At 37.0% G+C, this 24,405-nt stretch overlaps 2 protein-coding genes across 5 annotated transcripts in view; one reads left to right on the top strand and one right to left on the bottom strand.

The window, feature by feature from the left end:
- Positions 1-478: 478 nt before the first annotated feature.
- Positions 479-3,868, top strand: LOC110097505. The gene is made up of 5 exons (XM_020823894.2): positions 479-1,160; positions 1,606-2,073; positions 2,169-2,546; positions 2,633-2,700; positions 3,260-3,868. The coding sequence occupies exons 1-5, from the start codon at positions 633-635 to the stop codon at positions 3,474-3,476; spliced, it is 1,659 nt and encodes a 552-aa protein (XP_020679553.1). The 5' UTR covers positions 479-632; the 3' UTR covers positions 3,477-3,868.
- Positions 3,869-5,030: 1,162 nt separating this feature from the next.
- Positions 5,031-24,405, bottom strand: part of LOC110097535 (DEAD-box ATP-dependent RNA helicase FANCM) — a 43,279-nt gene continuing 23,904 nt past the window's right edge. For 2 of the 4 annotated variants that reach the window (XM_020823961.2, XM_020823963.2), the window contains 11 exons: positions 14,662-14,722; positions 11,396-11,466; positions 10,946-10,995; positions 10,693-10,858; positions 10,392-10,519; positions 9,945-10,280; positions 9,793-9,862; positions 7,279-8,412; positions 6,863-6,917; positions 6,539-6,688; positions 5,031-5,940 (listed from right to left, as the gene is read on the bottom strand). In XM_020823961.2, coding sequence (XP_020679620.1) covers positions 5,310-5,940; positions 6,539-6,688; positions 6,863-6,917; positions 7,279-8,412; positions 9,793-9,862; positions 9,945-10,280; positions 10,392-10,519; positions 10,693-10,858; positions 10,946-10,995; positions 11,396-11,466; positions 14,662-14,722 — 2,852 coding nt within the window. In that variant the 3' untranslated portion in view covers positions 5,031-5,309. The remainder of the gene's footprint in view (positions 5,941-6,538; positions 6,689-6,862; positions 6,918-7,278; positions 8,413-9,792; positions 9,863-9,944; positions 10,281-10,391; positions 10,520-10,692; positions 10,859-10,945; positions 10,996-11,395; positions 11,467-14,661; positions 14,723-24,405) is intronic. The other 2 variants (XM_020823962.2, XR_003700437.1) reach the window with 2 other exon arrangements.

The following is a 24,405-nucleotide window of genomic DNA, read 5'->3' as shown; positions in this document are numbered from 1 at the left end:
TGCTGCGAGCTGGCTATTTATTTATTTTTAGGTTACGGACAATGATGAGCCAAGGTCTACACCATCCATTCCCGTGGATGGTCGATTAGCAACCAGGGAGTGCTTTTACTGTTTTGGTATTTGCGAATTGTTTAGGACACTGTGATGGTCCTCGACCTTCCTATATGGCTTATGGCAACCAATGTTCTTTCTTACTAATGGGTGATCCTTTCAGCTACTGGGTGATAGATTTCTTTCTCCCTGATTTTGGCTATGATTTTATCATAGACATTAAAAAAAAAAAAATCTCAACCAAGGTTATGAATTCATTTGGGACTCTTTTTTATTGTTTATTAAAATGAAATTTTTTGTACTAAAATAACAACTTTTACTTTAAAAGAATAAAATAAATAGGTAACATTCCCGCCACTTGATCTCCTTGCATCAAGGCCCTCCACGGGGCACTGTCTCCTCTGACAGCAAGAGACGAATGCTCTCTCTCTCTCTCTCTCTCTCTGCCATCATTTCCAAAAAATGCGGCCTCTTTCTCTCTCAACCCCATCTAAAACCCTATTGGAATCCCTAAGGCCTCCCGCCCAGCTTATTTCCTTCTTCATGACCACCTCCAGCACTTGCAAGCTGCAGAGAAGGCAATGCAAAAACTCTGGCGCGGTAGTACCTCCCTTGCTTCCTGCATTCCCATTCCAAAGCTCCCAAGGTCCGCCTTCCCGCTCCAAACGCGCCCGTCTTATATCACCGTTAGCTCCGCTTCCGGTCACGGCCTCGCTCACCGCGCTTCCATTAACTGCCGCTGCGAAATTCCCTTAAGTCGCGCATGGTCCCCTCTTCTCCTGCAAGCCCGGGATCCCTGTCCTGTCTTGCTGTTTGCCAGTGGCGATGGCAGGGGATTGACGGTTTCTCAGGGTTTAAGGGGCCAAGAAAAAAGAGCGAGTACGGCGGAGGAGATCGGCGGAGATGACGAGGACGTGACGCATGGAGACGAAGAAAGTAGAAGCCGAGCCGCACAGTCGCAGAGGCAAAGAGGTGGGAGCTCTGCTAGCGCGGATGTGGCCAATGTCGACCTACTGGTGATACCAGGAGTTGGGCCGAAGAATCTTAGGAAGCTTGTGGATAAGGGATTTCGCGGTGTTTCCCAGCTCAAGCAGTTGTACAGGGACAAGGTATTTGAAAAACTATGCAGAATATATCCCATCCTCTCCAAATAGAGGATCTGAATACTTTTTTTTTTCAGAGCTTTGATTTGATGTTAGGACATACTGGATGGGATGTTAAACGAATAAAAGTTGCATTTTATGAGAAAAAAAACCCATCTTTTAGGTTATACTATACCATGATTTGCTTTAATCAAAGCTCTGTCAATATTCCACTCTAACAATTTGAAATAAGTTCGAAATAACCTCGTATTTCCTGCACAGTTGAAGATAAATTTAAGCATATTTTCGATTTGGCATTACTGTGGGCTCTTTGTGTGGATGTAATACTGTTTTTAAATATCTTATTTTAGAACTAAATTTAAAACGTTCATTCGTGTCTTTTCAAGTTAAGGGATGATGTGGCTGACGCTAATGCATTTCTGGTTATAAATTCTCCTGTTTCCAACTGCAGTTTTATGGTGAATCCAGCCAGAAGATGGTCAAATTCCTGCAGAGTTCTGTAGGTATCATCCACAGGAATCATGCTGAGAGCATCACCTCTTTCATCAAAGAGAGTGTTGATGAAGAAGTTAAGCAAGAAGGATCAGAACCTGATATGAAGCTCAGACAGAAAAGAAGGTTGACATTCTGTGTCGAGGGTAACATCAGTGTTGGAAAGACTACATTTCTACAAAGAATTGCTAACGAGACACTTGAATTGCGTGATATCGTTGAAATAGTTCCGGAGCCTATCTCCAAATGGCAGGATATTGGTCCTGATCACTTCAATATATTGGATGCCTTTTATGCTGAGCCTAAGAGATATGCCTACACCTTTCAGAATTATGTGTTTGTGACAAGGTTTATGCAGGAAAGAGACTCTGCTGGTGGTGTAAAACCGCTTAGGTTGATGGAAAGAAGTGTTTTTAGTGACAGAATGGTTTACTCATCTCACTATATAGTTTCTTCTTCACCTTCTAATCTTGTTTAATCTCATTTTCCTTTTTAAGATTTGAAGCTGTTTATTTCTAATAGGTATTTGTTCGAGCTGTTCATGAAGCAAATTGGATGAATGAAATGGAGATAAGCATCTATGACTCATGGTTTGATCCTGTTGTGTCATGCTTGCCAGGACTTATTCCTGATGGGTTCATTTACCTTAGAGCTAGTCCTGATACTTGCCATAAGAGAATGATGCTGCGTAAGAGGGAAGAGGAGGGTGGTGTGACTTTGGATTATTTAAGAGATTTGCATGAGAAACATGAGAGCTGGCTACTCCCATTACAAAGTGGAAATCATGGTGTACTGTCAATTAATCAATTACCTTTTCATGTTGATAACACATTACATCCTGATATTAAAGATCGTGTTTTCTACTTAGAGGGTAACCATATGCACCCAAGTATTCAGAAGGTATTTATATCAAATGGTTTCTCTTCGAATCTGCTCCACATAATGTTGTGTAGTTGGCATTTGATATCACTTTGGTGATTATGCAGGTTCCTGCTTTGGTGTTGGATTGTGAGCCTAACATAGACTTTAATAAAGACATAGAAGCTAAAAGACAGTGAGTTTACCTTTTCTACTCCAACTCTCTCTTTATATTCATTAGATGGGATGCTCTAAGAAGAAACAATATTTTGAACCATTAACAAGCCGAACATAATCAAGCATAATTGTTTGTGTTTTGTTCGTTAAGAAAGCTAGGCGAAAATATATATTAAGGCTTCGTTTGGGATGGCTTTTTTACTTCTTCTTAAAGCAGTTTGTTAGTATAAACGTTTTAATTTTTTACTAAAATCTGTTTTTTCTTTAAGAAGCAAGAAGAAAACCATTCCAAACAAAGCCTAAAGCTCCACTTGCTTATCAATTGAGCTGAACACGGTTATTTGTAAATGGCAAAAGCCTTTTTATACCCCTAATTACCTATTATTGTGAACATAAAAGGATATAAGATAAATCACTAGTTAAACCTCTTGAAGAATGATGTAACATAAAAAGTTAAATTATTCATCATCTTTTATCTAGTTTCAAAGCAGAATAAAGTTCAGATACAGTTTACATCTACCATGCTCATAATTGAGAAGCTTCAATTTTCCTCTATTGAACTCATATACCTTGCATAGGTATGCTCGACAAGTTGCAGAATTCTTTGCTTTTGTGCAAAGAAAGAAAGATGATGAGACCCCAGAGAAGGCTAAAGAGGTGAAGCTCACAAGCCAACAGTTTCTTCTTCCTCAAGAAGGCAGTCTTTGGATCCCAGAGAGCTGCCCCCTTTCTGATTCAGCCTTGAAATCTCTAGATTTCAAGAGAGCCATGCAACCTTTCATGTTCTCCAGTTAAAATCTTAATTAAGCAAGTTCCAGATCTGAGGATTACTTGTTCTGCATGCTTATGGAGGTTGATTCTCTGTGCCATAAGTGAAGGTTTTCTCTAAGAAAAAGCGAGAAAAAGCTTTGCGAGAATGGAATTTTTGTAGTTGGATGTTCTAGTTGTGCAATCATGTAGTATGTAAATTTGTAGTACAATTTATATGGTTGTTAGGCATATTCTTGTTGCAATGCAGTTGGGAGGATTAGTGCTTTGGCAGCTGTTAACTTCTGCGTTTTGACTCTCAATTTGAACTTGAAAAATACAACATGCTGATGTTAAATTTTGAATTTGTAAGTGGTCTAAGGGCTTGTTTGGTTTGGTTGCTGTGGCGCGAGTGCTTTTTGAAAATAATATATGTTTGATTATTTGAACAAATTTAGAGTTATTTTATCTTGCTGAAGGATAAAAGTATTCTCAGTTATTTTTAAACTTTATAATTAATGAATGATACAACAACAACATCAAGTCTTTATCACATTATGTGGTCTCGGCTACATAATTTTTTTTTTTATTGTGCCATCTTAAAAATTAAATTCTCATTTAAATCTAATAAAGAAAGGTCATTTCTAATGTTTTTTAACAAATATTCTTCTTAACATAAGTCAAATCTAATATATCTACTTTTCTAACCGGGTCATCGGAAGATTGCCGTTTTATATGACCAAATAATCCTAGGCGACTCTCTCTAATCTTATCTTGCACTAAAGCTACTCTAATCTTTTCACGTATATGTTCATTTCGTATCATGTCTTTAAGAGTAAAGCCGCTCATCCACTTAAACATCCTCATCTTTGCAACACTTAAATTAATATTATGATTCTCTTTTAATGACTAACATAATACACCATAAAGCATTGCAGGTCTAACCACATCTTATACAATCTTCCCTTAAGTTTGAGAGGGACTTTTTTATCACACAACAAGCCTGATGCATTCCTCCACTTCAACCATCCAACTTAAATTCTACTAAAAATATCCTTATCTATTTCACCATCACTCTGAACAATAGACCCAATATATTTAAAATATATATTCTTATTAATGACTTGATCATTCAAAGTCACAGTCCCCACATTAGAACTATTATTATTAAAATTACATTTCATATATTCAATTTTATAATTAATTAATGCTAATATATAAAAATATGATTCATTTAATTGTCCTAAAAAGTTAAGAATTTGATCAAGGGGTTATTTGATTTCTTAAAAAAAGGAATCTCGAGTAAAATGGATAGTGTACAAACTATGTTATATATTAGAAATATTTATAATCGTTTAAATGAATATAAAATGCAAATGTATCATTTAAGCTCATGATTACTACACCAAATAACCTAATTTATAACTTTAATGAAATATAGAAAAACATCAAGCAATCAAGATGGTGAAAATGAATAATTAATTCATATAATCATAAATAATAAAATAAAATAGTTTCCCAAACTTGAAAAATAGAAAATAAATAAGATGAATTAACCCAATAGGAAGAAGTTACAGGCTCCCAGGCCAAAAAAGAAGGATATAAATCAGAAAAAACCCACCTTTTATTTCCTTTGTTGTTCTTCATACATATACAATTTCTCTTTGTACAAAGCATAATTGCTGTCAATTTGTTGACAGCATCAAATACAAAATCCCTGTATCTGCATTTCTACAGGCAAATAATAATTTCAATAATTACTTATTTCATTCCTGGAATACTTTATAGCCTCAGATATAAAAAATCAACTCTAAGAGTAACCAATGTGAAGCTGTTGCCCTTTGGAAAGTAACAATTTCCCATCTTTCACATTAAAAATCATCAAATTCCTAAATCAAATTTGGGTGAGCAGATGAAGTTGATTCCAGTATTTGTAACCTCATCAATCTGTGCTGAATGATCATGAAGAGCAGATTGTGATTTCCCAAATGATGATTCTGATCTGAATCTTAAGAGCTTAGTAGCTTGAGCCTCAACCTCATCAAGATCAAGATCCTGATAGAAATCATCATCAAATGAAAGAAAAGCATCAAATTTGGCGACCTTCGGTGGATGATTAAGGTTTCTTTCAGCTTGCGCTGGATGATTAAGGTTGCTTTCAGCTTGCGCTGATTGCATTTGGCACCGTAGCTGAGAGTTCAAATTCTCTTTTGGTATGGCGTCGGAAGGTTGAAAGAAAAGCTTTCTTTTTCTGCTTTCTAATTTATCGGAGCATCTCTCGCTGTGATTACCAGCTTCGCCTGACACAGAAATTACTGATGCAGCATTACAAATTGCTGAATTTTTATCGTCCAGCTGATTCACAGAAAGCAAACCATCCTGAGGAGTCTCCAGAAGATTAATTTTTTTGTCAGGTGAACAGCTCCCAGCTGTTCCTGAAGAAAGAGGCTCATGGGAAGTTGGTAGAAATTTCGCTGGAAGTACCATTGGCGACTGGGTAAGCAGAGAGCGCCTGCACAGGTTAATTACAGCTTTACAAACCAAGGTGGATAACAAAATTAGAACATCTGGATAGTATGACAGTTTAATGAAGCTAAGCCTTTTATTAATTCCAAATCAAACTGAATTTAGTAGAATTTAGTGATCTAGGGTAAAATTAGGAAATTTCATTTAAAGTTTAATTCTGATGAAAGAAATATTAGATATTGACTTAATATCAAGCATGAATCACATTGCAAGTCAAATTTCAAGGTTCTTATATGACGCTTGAAAATGACTTGGGTGATTTGTTAGGAGTTGATTTAATATCCATTAATGATCACATTATGAGGTAGAAATTTTGCGTGAAAGCTTGAAAATGAGTTAGGTGGCTTTGCATTCAGTTGGTGGCTGGATCAGTTGAAGCATAAAAGATTAACTAGCAATGGAAACATAAGAAAACCTTGAATTTTTTATGAAGTTCAGAGTGAACAAACGAGCAATTCATTTCAAAGAGTTCGAAGAAGTCTCTCTCTCAGGCATTTCATAGGGTATATTTCTTCATAGAACATAGAATAAAAAGAATCCATTTTTTATTGTTGTTTGATTAAAGGCTGATGAACCATTATTACCTGTAAAAAGCTATCATGTCAACTTCACTATTTTCTGCTTCTGCGGATCCTTCTGTTGGATTTATTCTATCATCAATAAAGCTATCATCGTACTGGTCATTCTTTTCATCAACCAACTCATCCTCTGAAACTGATGCATCGCCTGACACCCTAAAAAGGAATGGTTAGTGTATAATAATAGCATTTCATATCGCACATTACAGCCATATCATACCGATTAAATAGGAGAAAATCAGAATATGAAGTAAGAAGCACAAATAACAGCATTAACCAGTAATTAATTTCTTATTTACTCAAACTCAAATATAAAGATTAGTAACTTACTCAGCTTCCTCGTCAACGAAGGCGTCAACATGTCTAATTGCTTTTTCTTTCTCACCTACATTTACGAAAATTGTCATTTTAACAAAAAAGAAATACAGTGGTGACCACTACATAAGATAGGATTCACATTAAAGTTTTATTTGGGACAGCTTTTTCATTGATTGCTAAAATAACTTTTTAGTACAAAAAATTTTAAATCAAGATAATTTTTAACTAAAACACTGTTTTAGAAAGCATTAAGAAAGCTATCCCAAACGAACCCTAAAATGACAATCAGCAGCGTAACAATATCTCGAGATTATTCAGCGATGTAACACAGTGAATTATGTTATAGCCTTCTGTGACCCATCTAGTAAGTAATAAAAAAGGAAAATAGAATAAGCATAAAATAATGAAATGCTAAAATATCTTCTCACCGTAGGTACGATTTAATTCGTTATCTTCAGTATTCAAAGCACTGCCACGAGTTTTTTCAACCAATTTAAACCTTTTGTGCAAAGTCTTAACCGGAAGCTTTCTGATTACATCTCCGTGCTTGCGTAATCGCTTATATTTAGGAGCTTGAAAGAATGAAATTGAGGCTTCTCCAGAATTGCACTTCCAATCCTCACTTGAGCTGTGTTTCATTGTTTTAGGAGTATGGACTGCCGCATTTGTTGTATTAGCAAGTCTCTGAACAGCCTCATTTATTGTACAGGCTATGTTACTATCATTTGTATTTTCAAACATGGTATTTTTCACTATTTTCATTTCCTTCTCATTCATGCTAAATGAATCGTTTACAGAGAGCGCATCTAACATGACCACAGAAAGCTTATCGACATGTCTCGGGCCCTGACATCTAGTATCCTTATCATCCTCCAAAGAGTGGCTTAAAAAATGGTTTTTTTCTACCGTGGGCAAATGATGATCTACGTTTAGAACAGGAGACTCTGGAACAATTCCTTCCTTGATGAAATGAGTTAGCCTGGGGCTCAGCTCAATGTAGGTTGCTTCATTTCTTGATCTGCCAACGGATGAAGGCAAAACATCTTCCATATTACTATTTTTTCCGGTAGCTGGTTCATCAGCTGGCTCTCTATGTTTCAACTTACAATCTGGCATTTTAGATAGATGCTTCACATTCTCCTGCTCAATTCGGGTTGCTTGAATAAACAAACTAGATAATGGCCCATTGTTCGATTGCTGCAGATCAGTAGAAGCTTTTACTTCAGGATTTTCAACCTGCATAGTTGGGTTTCCTGATAACTTTAGAGAAGAAGCATCATTTGTGTTTTTAGGCTTAGGTCCTTCAGTCAATAAACCGTTTTCAGTCAAAATAGCTTCAGAATATTTGGATCCTTTATGTTGAAGGACAGGAACACAGGTAATGAGAACGCTTCCTAATGAATTTAGGATAACAGAACCTTCGCCAAAGAGAAAGCAATGAGGTTTCCGCTTCTGGAAAGCATGCTGAGGCCTAGGAGAACTAACTTTCACCTCTAAAACTTCCCCAGTTGATACTTGAAAGGGGGCACCATCACCGTCAGCAGTGCAATGGAAAACAGAGTCTGAAAATATACATAGCAATAATTTTTCATGATTATAAAGGTTGAATGCATATAAAAATTGCCAGTATTTTATCTTCACAAAAATTGCAAGAAAAATATGCTGCATGAAACAATAAAGAGATGCATAAACTACTTAGCAATATACTTACCAAGCTATTATATTCCTATAGTTCTCAATCTAGAAAAGTCCTGTAGGTTGATTTACAGCATAATGAAAAGACTTCAATAAGTGTTACGACCAACCTAGCTAATAACTAGGCATCATGTAGCTACAGATTCATCACAAAATCTAGTGCTATATTATTTTCTCAACAGTCCTGTGACTTCATATATCATGTATTCTCTAGATTGTCTTATGACTCAACAGTTCAGGTCTTGATCAATGAAAGTAGTTTTAGGCACTGCAAATCCCAACTCTGTGGGTTCACCACCTCCTAAAAATACTGACATTATATACAGGGAAAATATATCACGCAAGGGCGGATATGCATATAATACAAATAGCGACAAAAATCAGATTAGGCTTAAGGAAGCTCAAGGTATTTCGCTACTATTACCAAAGCCATCTTCTTTATGCATTTGTCCATTCTGATTAAATAATGGGTATGCAACATATTCTAACTTCTATGTGATATCGTGCAAAAAATAAAACTTGGAATTTATTCTGAATAGTTTATTTTAAATTAAAATTTAGATTTATTTTATTAAAATTGATGTAAAATCCTTTTGAAAAATTATCAGGGTAATTTGGAAAGCATAGATTTAAATTTAGATTTGATCTTATCTAGTAATCACTACTTTCATAAATAGGGGAGTCTGCTGTGTACTAAATCAGTGAATAAAATGAGAATGATTTGAGATCTAAGTTTTCTGGTGGCCTTCCCTTTGAGGATTTCCACCCTGACGGGTATTCGACCAATGGTCTCCATACCCGTCTTAAGAAAAACTTAAATGTATTAAACATAAGGGAAAATAGGACTAACTTTTCAAATAACAACAAAAATTCTAAATAAAATAACTGCATGAAAGAGAATTCTCTTGGATGAAAATCACTTCGTATAATATTATCAAGTTACTTTGAAGTTTTTTAAATAGAGAAATCAAAAGAAAATTTATTTCATTGTGTGGTGTTAAACTAAAAGTTTTAGGAAGCAAATAGCAATTCAATATGCATATAGAATATCTAGTGAGAGATCATGCAGGACCTGCTCGGGTGGGTTCCATTATTTTATACGGTCATTTTTATAAGTAGAATAATAATTAGATTGAATTCTCATATTAGTTTCTTCAAGATAGAAAAGTGTCAGCAATAGGTGATCACGAGATAAACCGTTAGGACATTTAAAACAAACACGTTGACCAAGATTGAATGATCAATACCTTGTGGTCCTTGTCTAATATTATCACGGGGAGTGCTTAATTCATATTGTGGCTGACTTGAGGTCTCAACCTGAACAAAGGTGATTACACAAACGAACTCATTTTAATCATCCACTAAAAAATATTAATAAACAATTCGGATCTTAAAGTACCTCAATAAAGCTATCGTTATTTACTTTAGAAAACGACAGTCCTTGAAGATCTTGCATGGCTTCAATGAACATTGCCGTTGTTTTGAACGAATGTCTCACTCTACTTACTTGAGAGGACAACGCCTGAAAGCTGGGGAAGGCAATAAGAGATGGTTTCCATGTAGCATCTCCAGATTGAGGGAAGTACTTGGAAATTAGATTTAGTTCCTCATTAGATATATTTCTTGAAAATGGTGATCTATCTATGGCTGCATTTTTCACCTTCTTCCCACGGGGAATGAACCGTTCTATTGACATTTCAAGATACTGAACTTGTGGTTTACATATATGGGGAACCTACAAGAGAGTAAGTATAATTACAAGCTATAATACAAATATAAGTAGTTCACTTTCAATAAAATCCAATGATTGATTCAATAAAAGTCAACGATTGCAGACTGATCTTACCATTCTTGGACTAGGATGGAAATTAAAGCTTGTGATTCCTCCATTATGCATATGCTTCCTCATAGCTTTACTGCTAGCTTTTTTCTTCAAATAAGCCTTCAGCTCAGATCCTTCACATGCTAGAATAAGTACTTGAGTCAAAGAAAATCTTCCATGATTACTATGACCGACAATTCCCAAGTAGAATGCAGTGAATAGTAGCACAGGCTAAACGCATGATATATAAGTAGCTAATTAGGAGAGTAATTAAAAAAGGCCCCACATTCTTGTAACTATGTAAAGCTACTTTGACAAAGGATATCAACTCGGCCATCATTCTTCCTGCCAGTCCGTCCCATGCGCTGGATCATTCTCAGGGGTGATACATTGGCATCAAAGCAGATGACAAGGTCAACCTCCATAATATCAAGACCTTCTTCACCTATTGATGTTGCAACAATGACATTGAATCCACCAGAACGAAATTTCTGCAAAAACAAAACGGAATAAAAAAATAACGAAAAAAAATGAAAAAAGAAAAAAAGAAAAAAAGAAAGATAAGAGCCTAATAAAACCTCTAAAACTGCTTGCTGCACTTTCTGAGTCTGCCCTTTTAAAGTTTTCCCTGTAAAAATATGATGGAATATAAATAGAGAACGAATATATGCTTAAACAAATACTGCACTGTAAATTTTGATAAAAAGGGAATCTGAAGCTTCATTAGCATGCTTTTCTTCCACTTGGCTTTTCCAAAACCATACCAATTTTGCTCTATACAGAAAACGCCCTATACCGCCCGTGCACCTCCACCATAGCTTCACGAAAATGGGAAAAACACAAACAGACCAACTTGTTCATCTTTATAAGATAGGAATATATTTTGTACAAGACAGCAGTAACACAGCATTACCAAATAAAGCCAAACAGATTCATTGCTGCTGGTGCAGGTGTTAGAGGCTTTCAGAATTTGAATTTATATCAGCCCAAAGTGAATGCCAAATAAAGTAAAAAAAACGCCAACAAACCTGAGCTCTGCCCTATAAACTCCGTAGCTTTAATCATATCTTCTATGTTGGATAAATAATTCATTATATCTCTGAAATTGTTGTAAGAAAATCAATCAAATTTCATTCCATTAACATGAACATTAGGCGGAAGACTGAGCACTTGAAAAATAAAGGTAAAAAAAAAAAAAAGAATAGCATGCACAGTAGCCAAAGTTTTAACGCAAGCAAAACAGGTGTCAATTACTGGAATTCACAAATTGATGCTTATAGGCGGTATTAGAACAAATCACTCTGTCACAAATTGATGCCTATGGAGTGTTGCAAAGCATTCAAGATTTGATCCTAAGGCAGTATACAAAATAACTTATTTGTATCTCTTCACATCTACTACCCCTCTCCACTACCACTAATTTGCTGCCCACAAATAAATAAACAAATAAAATGATCGTACCTACCTTTCTTTAGTGCTTGCACGCTATTGTAGATGCATCAACCAAATATCCAACATGAATGTCCAATTAAACTTGGATTCACATCTGCTTTGGGCTGATACAACCCAACTCAAATACTTAGCCATTCAGAAGGACACTGGATTTGATTCAAACCAAGGTTTACATGAGTTGATTTTACTTGTTGAAAGGCCTATTCAAGCTCAAGTCAATCACAGATTTAAGTTGAAGTGTTCAAGAGAAAATGCATTTGTAGAAAATTCCGCCTAAAAAGTTCAGTAGGCTTTTTCTTGAAGGATCACCAAAAAAAAAAAAAAAACTTGATGATAGTGTCACTTGCAGAATATTAGAGTTGCATGGTGAATGCACTAATTGACAGAGCCCAGGATGGTACGGAGAAGCATTCTTCATCATTAGCCCAAGCTCGTTGTTTCTCTAATGCCTTCAATTTGAATCCCAACAACAAGCCAAACCCAACTAGTTGGGAAAAGGAGAATAATAATAATGTGATTAACACACCAGCTGCATTAGTGTTACTCAACAGCCAACCATTGGCGTAATAAATTTGGTCACCTTGGACAAAACATTTGCCTTGATGACACAAAGTGATGAGGACATCAGAGATCTACGGCTACGATCGTGCCTATTTATTTTGATCTATTTTATGCATTTGATTTGTTATTGTTTTTTTTTTTTTCCTTTCTACCCTCACTTGAGGGCTTTGTCTTATATATGCCCAAGGGGCAATAGTGTCTTTGTTATTTCCCTTCATGTATTTGACTATTTAAAGCCTCCCTCTTCTTCTTGGAGGGTAATGAATGAATGAGAAGAAAATTCCTGCACATGTGTTCTTTGAGTTGTGAGAGTTCTTGGAGAGAGCTTTGGAAAAATCCCCAGGGAGGGAAAATGGATCACCCACCAACCTTGGAGACGGTCGGGTTAGTGGTTTGTTTTATCGTTCTTTTTCTTTCAATCTCCTTTCCTCTTAGCCGACGGATTCCCTAGCCAACCCCCACCCCACCTTGCCGCCAACCAACTTCCCCCACCACCAAGCCATGCCAACTTCCCCCACCACCAAGCCATTCAACCCAACCAAATCCCCTCTAAACCGCCGGCAATAACCCCTCTTCCTTTCTCGGCCAAAACCACAACCCCACCGGCCACTCACCACCCAAGCCCTCACCCGCTGGCCCTACTTGCCCCTCCTTCCTTTCTTTCCAAACCTCCTATAAAGAAAGAATTGAAGACTTACCTAATTTAGATCTTCTTAAATTTGGAAAGATTTCAAATTTCAAATTCAAATAAATTTGAATTTGAATCTTTTCCTAAAATAAGATTAATCTAATTTGGATACTTTCCAAATCTCTTCAAATTTGAATTTAATTGGAGACTCCCTTTAATCCTCTTCCCTTATTTAATATCCTATGTTTGGAAAGAGTCTTAAATCCCCAATCAATTTCCCCCCATGCATGGCCGGTCCCCTCTATCTATTTAATTCAATCAATTAAATTAGACATTTGCCTCTAATCCTCTTTCCTTATTTAACATCCTAAGTTTGGAAAGGGATTTTTAAATTCCCCAATTCAATCAATCCATATTAACTCCCTAGACCCTCAAAACCAGCCATCTCCAACCTTCTCTCAGCCCCAGCCGCCCCTCCCAGTTCTTTACCACGTGGCCCTCAATTTTCCCTGATTTTCTGCTTGTTGTCCCCCTATTCCAGCAAGAATATCTTGCTCTCCAGAACAGATTTCTGCATTCTGGACAGATTCTAGCTGCTGTATTGAAGTTTATACACAGTAAACTGCTGTCCAAAGATGGGCAGCTTTCTGCCCTTCACTCCAGCAAGACTTCCTTTACCGTACCACCACCATGAAGGCTTCTCACTGTTGTCCTGATCTTCATGTGATGCTGTTTACACATCTTTACTTGCTGTCCAGAAATTTCTGGATGCTAATAGTGGCTGTCCACCCTTCCAAAACCTAGAAAGCTGCTGTCCAAGGCCACCTATCTGCTGTTCAAAGACTCAGAGCAGCAGTTCGCTGCTGTTCAACCCCTCTAGGAGCTACCGTTGCTGCCTGGAACTGTCCAGAATCGCTGTCCCAGGTTGGCTACTTGCTGTCCAGAATTTCCCAAGTGTCAAAGTTGTTGTCCAGCAATCGTAGCAATCTCCTATTGCTGTTTCGCTGGCTTTAAAGTTCAGATTGCTATCCAACGACATCGAGAAGAATCGAGGTTGCTTTCTACCTCCGCTCAAGCACATAAACACCACACCGGAGCTTTGAATGTCTTGTTTATTTGGGTGATCTTTCCTCCTACTCTTTTATCTTTTAGTCGCTCTCAATTGTAGTTCTAATTGACTCATGGAAAATTGTATCAATTATTCCCGCTAAAGCCTAGTATTTAGTAGGAGTTGTGTAAGAGATCTTTCATAGCACTACTCTTATTGTTAGATTAGGGATTTCTTGTTGAAACTCATTTCGTTTGCAACGTCAAGAATAATTGATTGTTATGTAGTTTTTATTTTTTTTAAAGTGACTTGGCCTAAGCTTTTGTTATCGCTCTTCTGTTTTATTTCATTGTCTAAATCAACATCAAGCTATAGTTAATTTGCTCTTACTCATTAAGCGTGCAAATTCCTTATCTAAATCAAATATTCATGCATGTCCTACATCACAAAGTCTTTCCTGTTCATATACTATCAAAATTACATTATAAGTCTCCTGGTAACCAAATGCATATTAAACGTTGATCAGCAATTATTAAATCAATCAATCACCAAAAGACAGTCATGAATGACGAAAAAGGACATGCATTTGATAAATTGAACTTTACCTAACACTTCCCCTGAAGTTTGAGAAAATGATAACTCTCGAGTCATTGGGATTTTTTGTTTCTGCATCAGTAGAAATAAAAATTGGTTCATTTCACCATGTCTCTTTAGCATAAATCTCAAAAGCAAGAATTAAACATCTCTTATAAACAAAAAAAGGAGGAAAGAAATCAAGAACAGGTAGGGATATATTATCAAATAAAGAACAAGTATGAATGGTTTTCCAATGAGGATGCTTGAATGATCTCTTCACTTTGATTGTTCAAAGGAGCCATCTGCATCACTAATTTGGTGTTTTTCTTTGATTTCAGGATCACTACTTCAATCAATCAAACATGTATTCTTTGATTTCAGCTAAGTTCTAGTTTATCAATAGCTGGGGTCTTGATTGAAATGGGTATTACTATACTTTTGGCGAAGGAAATTTGGATGGGTTCTATTGCACATACTTATTAGCAGAACATAGAATTTGAGTACATGCTTTCATAATAGTTTTCATGAAAAAAAATTTCACTGCTTCAAAAAATGTTTCAAGGCTCGCTTGGAATTGAAGAAATCGTCTTCTCTTGATTAAAACAAGTAGGGTATAAGGAGGATTTAAATGAACAAAATCTACCTTCAAACATTTTTAAACCACTTCTAATCAGATTTGCACACAAGACTTTGAATCTATTTTAGATCTTGTCATGGAACCGCACTCTTCCTTCGAAGTCCTCAGCCCAAAGGAGGTGATCAACACCTCATCTGCATGCAATATTATTGATCGAAATTCCTCAAATGTACTTATTTATCATGATCATCCTGTTGTTCGAGATATTGATTATCTAGATTCGCAGTCTTATAACTGTAAAATTAGCATTTCTACTATAGAAGAATACAACAATAAGACCAAGACTTTATCCCACTACGTGGGATTGGCTACATGAATCCTTTTTCTCCATTTTGTCCTGTTAAGAGTCAAATTCTCATTTCTAATTAAGAAATGTCATTTCTAATATTTTCTAAACAAGTTTTTTTAGGTCTACCTCTACATTTCATAACATAAGCCAAATCTAATACAGCTACCTCCTAACCGGGTCATCGGAAGGCCACTGTTTTATATGGCCAAACCATCTAAGGTGAATCTCTCTAATCTTATCTTCCACTGGAGCTACTCCAACCTTTTCACGTATATACTCGTTTCGTATCCTATCTCTAAGAGTAAAGTCACTCATCCACATGAACATCCTCATCTCTGCAACACTTAACTTAGTATCATGCTTCTCTTTTAATGGCCAACATTCTTATGTCATAAAGCATTGCATTTCTACTATAGAAGAATAAAGGAATAAAATGCATCAAATTCTCTTTGCTAAGAGGGACAAAAATGGAAATAAAATATATCATCGCTCTCCAAAGTTTACAAACCTTCAAGGCATATACTATAAATGAGGATTCTAAAAGTTCTCTTCCTTCAAGACTCTTCCTTTGTTGCTATCTCGTTATCTTTGATTGGATATATTAGTTTATTATTTTTCAACAAGAAATTATTTGTAATTACTTGATGTTGTACTCATTTCATTGACAGATTATAAAATCTTTACTCAACAAAAAAACTAAACTAAACTAAACTAAAGAAACCAATAAGAAAAGGATGAATCTAGAAAAATATATGAGCCTAAAAACCTCTATCCTATCTATTGTCTTTTGGCCCACTTTTACTTATCATTCAAACATGCAATATGATCCCAATTGGTCTTTACCAAATACAAATCAAGTGAATGATGTAGAACTAAATGAAGGCGCACATGCTGCAAAATTAGAAATTACATATTTATAAGCAAAACCCTAAAAAATAATTAGACTTAAGCAATCAATTACATGATAATAGGAGAATCGCAACATAATCAAGTCAAATAATTTCATGTTTAATGCAAGCTCTCAAAGATAATCCCTCAATTAACAATTATGCTAGTCACTACAAATATGGGCTTTGCGGATTAGTCTTCATAATCAAACAAAGCAATGATTGAGGAGTCAAAGATATAAGATTATGAAGAAAGTTTACCATCCTCGTAATCCTGGCTCTCGTTCTAACATCTTTTGGAATCCGGTCGTCGAATGTTCGGGGTTGCACCTTGAGACAAGTAAGCCTTGTAATCAACAATGGGTTAAGGATTTGGGGTGAGTGTATGGAAAGGGGAAAACACGTGCTTTATATTTCTTGCCAAAGGGAAAAATACCAAGATAGGAAATAGAGTTATAGGGGGGCGGGTGGAGGGTTGTGGCCGGCCATGGGGAGGGGACTTTATTCCTTGTTTGGAGAGTTGATTAAGAAAGGGCAGCAATCAACAAAATCTAAAATCAATTCCAGCAATTAGGAGAAATCTAAATTAAATTAATTACTTAGGTGGCTTGCGGAATTAAAGCAAGAATCAATTAGAATTGATTAGAATTTAAAGTTTGTTGTAATTGATTGGAGAGAATTAATTGGCAGGAGCACATAAGGAAGGAAATAAATAGGGAAGAGGATAGGGATGGTGGGGTGGCCAGCATTGATTGGGGGAATTGATTTGGGGACTTAATGGAGTTGCCAATCATAGCCCGCTAGTTAAGGAAAGTAGATTTATGACAAATCTCCATTCAAAATTTAAATGAGTTGATTGGGGGGAAATTTACTATCATGGTTCCTCCTTTTTGGAAAGGAACTTCTGATGCGAACATCCGACGGTAGACGATATTCAAAGGAAGAGTCGAAGATCGACGACCGAGATTACTCCGTTTTATTTTAGTTTATTAATTGTATTTTGATTTAATTTTGTAATTTTTCCCTTTTTATCCTTTTATTTAAGAGTTTTGTCTTACGTAAGCCTAAGGGGCAAATGTGTCTTTTAGTTTCTTGTGAGACCTATATATAAAGGCCCCTTCTCTTGTATTAGGTATGATGGAATTATAATAAAAATTTGTGTTCTACACTTGTGTTCTTTTGAGAGGATGATAGTGAGATTCCTATGGGAAGGAATCAGAGTTTTCACCAACCGCAGGATAGGTCCAGGCTCGTGACTTGAAATCCCTTGGAGAAGGGAAAAGTATCACCCGTCAGTCTTCGGAAGAGTCCAAGGCTCGTGGTTTTATCTTTTATCTTTTGTTTCTTTATTTTTGTTCATTCTTGTTGTTCCTAGTCGTCATCTTCATCCTCTACCTACTTCAACCAAACCGGCCTTAGCTCCACCACCACTCACGGCCAAGCCACTATACCGCCGTCGACCCCTTCTTTGGTTTCCCTCCCAACCCTTGCCATTAAACCTTTCCTAAATTAGCTTTTATAATTTAGGTAATACAATTAAGGCAAATTCAAATCTATTTGAATTTGAAATTACTACCTAAATTGGAGATCCTAATTTTGGAAACTTTCCAAATCATAGCCTTTTGAATTTTAAATTAGCTTGGGATGAAATATTTCTTCCCAAAGTTAATTTATTAATTTAAGAAAGCTTTGATTGCCTCTTTAAACCACACCTCCTTTCCCTATTGCCGCCGACCCTTCATCCAACCAAACCCAAGCCCAAGCCGCCCCCTTTCCTCTTTGGAATTTCTCTCCATCATTGCCTACAATTAATCCTTTCCTAATTGGGTTGAATAATTTAGGTAACTCAATAACTTTGAAAATTCAAATTTATTTGAATTTGAAAAGTTACCTAAAATATCATTCCTATCTTAGGAAAGTTCTCAAATCCTCTCTTATTGATTTTAATTTAAATTAGGATGAAATATCTCATCCCAAATTTGATTCCATAATTTAAGGAAGCATTAAAAGATTCCTTAAACTCCTCCCTAGCCCATTAAGCCGCCGGCCCCATCATCATTAAGTCCTTGGATTTATTTCCTAAAACCAATCTCACCTTTTGGAAATAATTCAAACCTCTTCTCCCCAAATTCAAATTATTGCTTAAAATAAAATTCTATTTTAGGAAACTATCCAATCAAATCAAAATCAAATTTGAATTAGATTGGAAGTAATTCATCCCTCCTTAATTGGGAGTCCCAAAGAGGCAAAGCATTAACTCTTCCAAATCTCCCCCACCCCCTTACCCATTCTACATCAACTTCAAATTTTAAGGTCATTAAAATCTGAATTCAGATTTTTCCAAATTTATGATGCTCTAAATTTGGAAAGTATTGAATGATCAATTTGAAATTTGAAATTTTGGAGCCAAAGGATAGAGGGGGATGGTCGGCGGCTATGAGGAGGGAGGTGAGCCGGCGGTTAGGGGTCGGCCAAGGAGAGGGCCACTATCTATGGGGATGGAGGGGGTTCAGCGGCTAGGGATAAGCCAAGGGGAGGGTCGACGGTTATGAGGAGGGAGGAGGGCGATTGGTTGGAGCTTTGGGGAAGATGAAGGTGGGGGTGAGATTGTGAGGAAAGAAGAAATCCGCGATGGCGATAGGCCGTGAGCCCGGATGCTTCCTGCAACTGACGGATCTTGCTTGGCCCTCACCTAGGAACTTCACATAAACTCTCACAAGATCTCTCAAAACTCACCAAGACACAAAGTGTAGAAATTTCATTCATCATCCCCTTCCCAAAGGAGGGAAGGTCTATAAATAGACATAATACAATAAAATATCAAATGACAAAACTGCGCCCTTGGGGTCACATAAGCCTACTCCCTCAAGTGAGGATAAATACAGAAAAATACATAATAAAAATTAAATACAAATAAATGCTCAGAAATAAAGTAATACAATCATAGTCGTAGATCTCCGACCCCTTCTCTGATAAACCTTCCGCGGTCGGATGTCCTCATCGGTGAAATTTTAGAAGTCTTGTAAACAAAGTGATAAATTTATAATATTCATCTTCAATTTGATTAAGATGTCAACTAGCACACATTTAAGTGCTATATATGAAACAACTATATAAACCAGAGAGTTTATTAAGGAAATGGTAAATGAATGATTTCCATCAAACCAATAGGCAACTCTATGCAAAGTTTGTCATTGCGGAAGCTAAAGCACATTAGTTTAGTCCTTTGAGTGTAAAATTGTAGCTCATTTGTAAAACCTTAGTATAAGTTACACTTTTTCACATTAAACTAATGAAGCACATAAGATAATAATGGCCGCGTGCAAATCATTATAATTGCAGGCGAGTTGTTCAGGGGGATAGATGCCTCCTTCAGCTATCTTGCGATGCATGAGAGAAAACGAGAAGAATAAAATATTCAAAGAAGTATATTCCAGCGAGTGTTAGAGTCACTCAAGATAACAATTTCCCACCAAATCCTTTATCAGGGATATTTATGGTCGAACCTTCGAAAGGATGCAAAAGAATTCTCAAAAAGGTGTTGCAATGGAAAAAATTTGCCCAGATGCAATGACAACCTTCTCCCAAACACCAGCTGATGCAGGACTACAATGCTTTAAATGAATGCGTTAAAAACTTGCATGATTTTGAAAAGAACAATTACGACTATTAGCTAGTTAAAATGAAAAGAGAAAACGTAAGAGCGATCACATTATTTAGGCCAAGTTATATAATAAGCGCTTGAAATATCAAAACAATACCAAAATTCAACAACATACGAATGAAGTAGCTTTCAACAAAAATCTCTAATCTAACAATAAGATAGTAACATAGAAAGCGCTCTCAATCCTACATTTACTAAGTTTAAGCAGAAGGCGGAACACGGCACCTTGTGACTTGTCACCACCTACAAGATTAGAGGATTAGGAAAGTAAATGAAAAGGGGAAGAAGTTCACCCTTGGGAAGATTCGGTGACGATTTGCCACTGGGCGCCGACAAATTGCTCGTTGATGGCCTCCGGTAGTGTGAAGATGATGCGGTCTACGTACTCTTCGATAGAGTTATGAACTTATGGATTGAAGTCGAAGAACGCCGAGTGGAGGATGTTGACGTTGCCTTGATCGTCGTAAGAGAATCCGTAGTCAAACTCCGGATCGGCCATTCATTGGCTTTGAAGGTTGATTTGTAGTTGAAGATCAACGTCAATCCTTTGAAGCTCCGCTAGAGAGAAAGAAGTTTCTCTCAAAATTGAAGTCTAGAGGATGAAGGGGTGGCCGACCAAGGAAGGGGGGAGGGGAATTTAATTTGGTTCAGATTTTGGTGGAGGAAAAGTGTTTAAAACAATTATCTAATTAATCCCTATGATTGGGTATAATTGAAGAAGATAAAGGGAGGGAAGGGGCGGCGGCAAGAGAGAGGGGTTTAGGGATTTGTTACCAAAACTCAATATTAGATTTTGGAAAGTAATAAGGAGGTGGAGACTTTTGGAAATTTTGGCCAAGGGGGGCATGAAAGGTTTGAATTAATTCCAAAATGCGAGATGGGCCTTAGGAAATAAATCCAAGGAAATTAATGAGGGGGCCGAGCTTAATGGGCTAGGGGGAGAGGTTTAACAAAGCTTTTAATGCTTCCTTAAATTAGGGAATTAAATTTGGGATGAAATATTTCATCCTAATTTAACTTAAATTCAATAGGCAAGGATTTGAGAACTTTCCTAAAATAGCAATGATAAAATAGGTAACTTTTCAAATTCAAATAAATTTTAATTTTACTTATGTTAAGAAAGGTAGGGGTAGACCTAAAAAAACTTGGTTAGAAAATATTAGGAATGACCTTTCTTTATTAGATTTAAACGAGAATTTGACTTTTAATAGAACACAATGGAGAAAAAGGATTCATGTAGCCGACCCCACGTAGTGGGATAAAGGCTTGATGTTGTTGTTGTTGTTGTAAAGTTATGGAGTTACCTAAATTATTCAACCCAATTAGGAAAAGAGTAATTGTAAGCAATGATGGAGGGGAAGCCAAGTGGGGGGCTGGCGGCTTGTGTGGTGACCGTGGATGGTGGTGGGGCAAGGGAGGAAGGATCGGATGGGGGGATGGGAAAATTAGCCAATGGTGAGAGTGGGGCTAATATGGCCGGCAGCTTGGATGGGGAGAGGGGAGGTGTTCCGGTGGTGTAGGGTGGGGAAAAAAGGAAAATATGAAATAATAGAATGAACCACGAACTCGACCGTCTCCAAGGTTGGTGGGTGATCTGAACTCCCTCTCCTAGGGATCTCTCTTCAAACACGCTCAAGATCTCACATAGAACTCAAGTAGTGGGAAAATTTTTATCATTCAATCATTAACATAAAAAGAGAATAATAGGGCTATATATAGCCTCGTACAAATGACTCAAAAAAATAAAAAGACAACGATGTCCTCTGGGCTTACATACAACCTCCCTTAAGGAGTAAAAGCGGAAACACTAATAAAACAAATACAACATAAAATAATAAAGAAAAATGCATAATACGACTCAGAAGTACATCGACTCAATCGTGGTCGTAGATCGACGGCCACGCCTCTGATAGACTTTCCAAGCTCCGATGCCCCATCACCAGCCTATCAATAGCCTAGGACATTCATTGTGTGGGGCATAGATCTCATCAATCCATTCCCATCATCGAGTGGGCAAAGAAAATTCATGCTGGTAATGATGGATTACTAAGCAAATCCAAGCAAAGGCACACATAAAGATCACTACCGAGGCCGTCAAAAGCTTCCTATGGGCCACATCCTTAGTCAGACACAAGGCATTCACCTCAAGTTCATCTCAGTCCATCCATCATGTCAGAAAAATGGAAAGTTGAGACAACAAACATGTAAATATTAAATCTCTTAAGGAAGAAAGTAAAAGGAGCAAAAGACAGATGGATCAAAGCACTTCCCTCAATCCTATAGGTAATTAAGGACACCTTCCTCAGCAACAGGTTAGACGATGTTCTCACTCTTACATGGCGTTAAAGCCCTACTTCTAGTTGAGTCTGAATTACACAGCCAGCAAGTGTTTGTAGTCGCCAACTTTAATGAAAACAAGCTTGATGAGTGGGAAGAAAGGAAACAATAAGGCTTAGAAATAGCAATTGATCTCTTGGAAGAACTCCGAGCGCAAGCCGAACTAAGGCTGAAGGAAATGAAAAGGAGGATGACTAAGTACTATAATGTCAATGTCAAGGAGAAATCTTTCCTCCCCAACGACTAAGTTGGGAAGAAGGTAGAGGCTATAGCTCGCCAGTTAGCACTCGGCAAATTCAAATCAACATGAGACCACCAATACCATCAAGAGGCAAGTCGATCTTGAAGCACATCAATTGTAAACTCACTCGAGTAAGAAGGTGTTGAATACTTAGATCCCCTATGACTTGAATATCTACTAATTTTAAGGGAAGTCTCTGTACTCCATTCATGTAAACTTGATCATGATAAAAATATCTTTAATTTTGAGCGCATATGTTGTTAAATTTCTACTCCCTCCAGGTGAGTTGAAGCTAAAACACTACTCAACGCTTTCCATCAAAGCAGTAGACATCATAAAATTAGGCATTTCTAGCAAAGTTTGTCATTGCGGAAGCTAAATCACAATTGTATAGTACCTTGAGTGTAAAAGTGCAACTCGTTTATAAATTTCTGGTAAGTTATACGCCTGATATAAAACTGAAGTAGCACAAAAGCTAATAATGTAGAACATATTCATTATATTATCCAGATACTTCTTTTGTTAATATCAGGGACCAAATCTTTGTATGCGTAGCAAAGAATCAAAGATCATCTGGAAAAGCTGGGTGGAAGAACAGTTGTGTGCTAATCCATGGAGTTTTGTAGATGTTTTAAGACCCTTATTAGCAGTGAAAAGAATGCAACCAATTGTGACTGGCATTGACCAACATCCAGTTTTGAATAAAAAATGTTAGTGATGACGCCTGAAGTAGCATTATAGCGCCAAGCTCAAGCAATCCAACATGGCAAACACCACTATACTTTCAGCCATCTAAGAGGGCGCGTGCTAAAGAGGGTGTAATCGGTTGGGATAAAGATTAATTAATCTTTACAATTACCTACATGATTTTCCTAAACAGGATCAGCGACCACATCTGATGGGGACATCAGCAGCGGTTTCGACACATGTATCTTCAGGAGATGCCGGAGATCGACGGCCACCATCATGATCTGTATTTTCATCATTTTATGTAGTAAGTTATTTTTATTTTATGTTTTTCCGTTTTTGCATCATGGGTATTTGGTAGCTATTGTAGCCCAAGGGGCATTTTAGTCTTTTGCTTTCTTTGTCATTTTGAGGCCTATTTATATGGCCCTTTTCTTATGTAAGAGAAAGTTTTTTATGAATGAAAATTTGACATTTCATGTTCTCTTTGTGAGTGCAAACCTCCACGATCTCTTAGTGAGTTCGTAGGAAAATCTAGATCTCTTTGTGAGTTCTAGGTTTTTCTTGTTCTTCTATTTTCCTTATCCCTCTTGATCTCGTCGTCGTCACGAAGGTTTGGGTGGAAGCAATTGTGGAAGATTGGAATTCACTCCTTGAATCCCGAGATATTTTCTACCTCTTCCTCCCTTTGCTCTTTTGCCGCCTATTCCAAGCAGCACAAAGCCGCCGGCCCCCTTAGTTGCAGCCTCCCGCCGGCCAGCAACTCAGCCGCCCGCCGGCCAGCCTCCCGCCGGCCAGCTCAACAACCCCATCCCGCCGCCTCCCCCCCTTGAATTCTCAGCATTTGAATTTCAAATCCCTTGAGTAATCACTTTCCTAATTGGTGCTCATTCATTAATTCAGCCCATTAATGAGATTAAATCCAAATTCGAAATTCAAATTTGGTTTCCCTCTCATTTTAAAATTTGGGAAGTTACTTAAGACATAATTTAAATCTGAAATTAAAATTCAGATTTAATTCATTTATCTAC

The sequence above is a fragment of the Dendrobium catenatum genome, unplaced genomic scaffold (genome assembly GCF_001605985.2).
Source record: "Dendrobium catenatum unplaced genomic scaffold, ASM160598v2 fragScaff_scaffold_390, whole genome shotgun sequence".
NCBI lineage: Eukaryota > Viridiplantae > Streptophyta > Magnoliopsida > Asparagales > Orchidaceae > Dendrobium > Dendrobium catenatum.
Note: the sequence above shows the minus strand (reverse complement) of the source record. Positions and strands in the feature narration are given on the sequence as shown.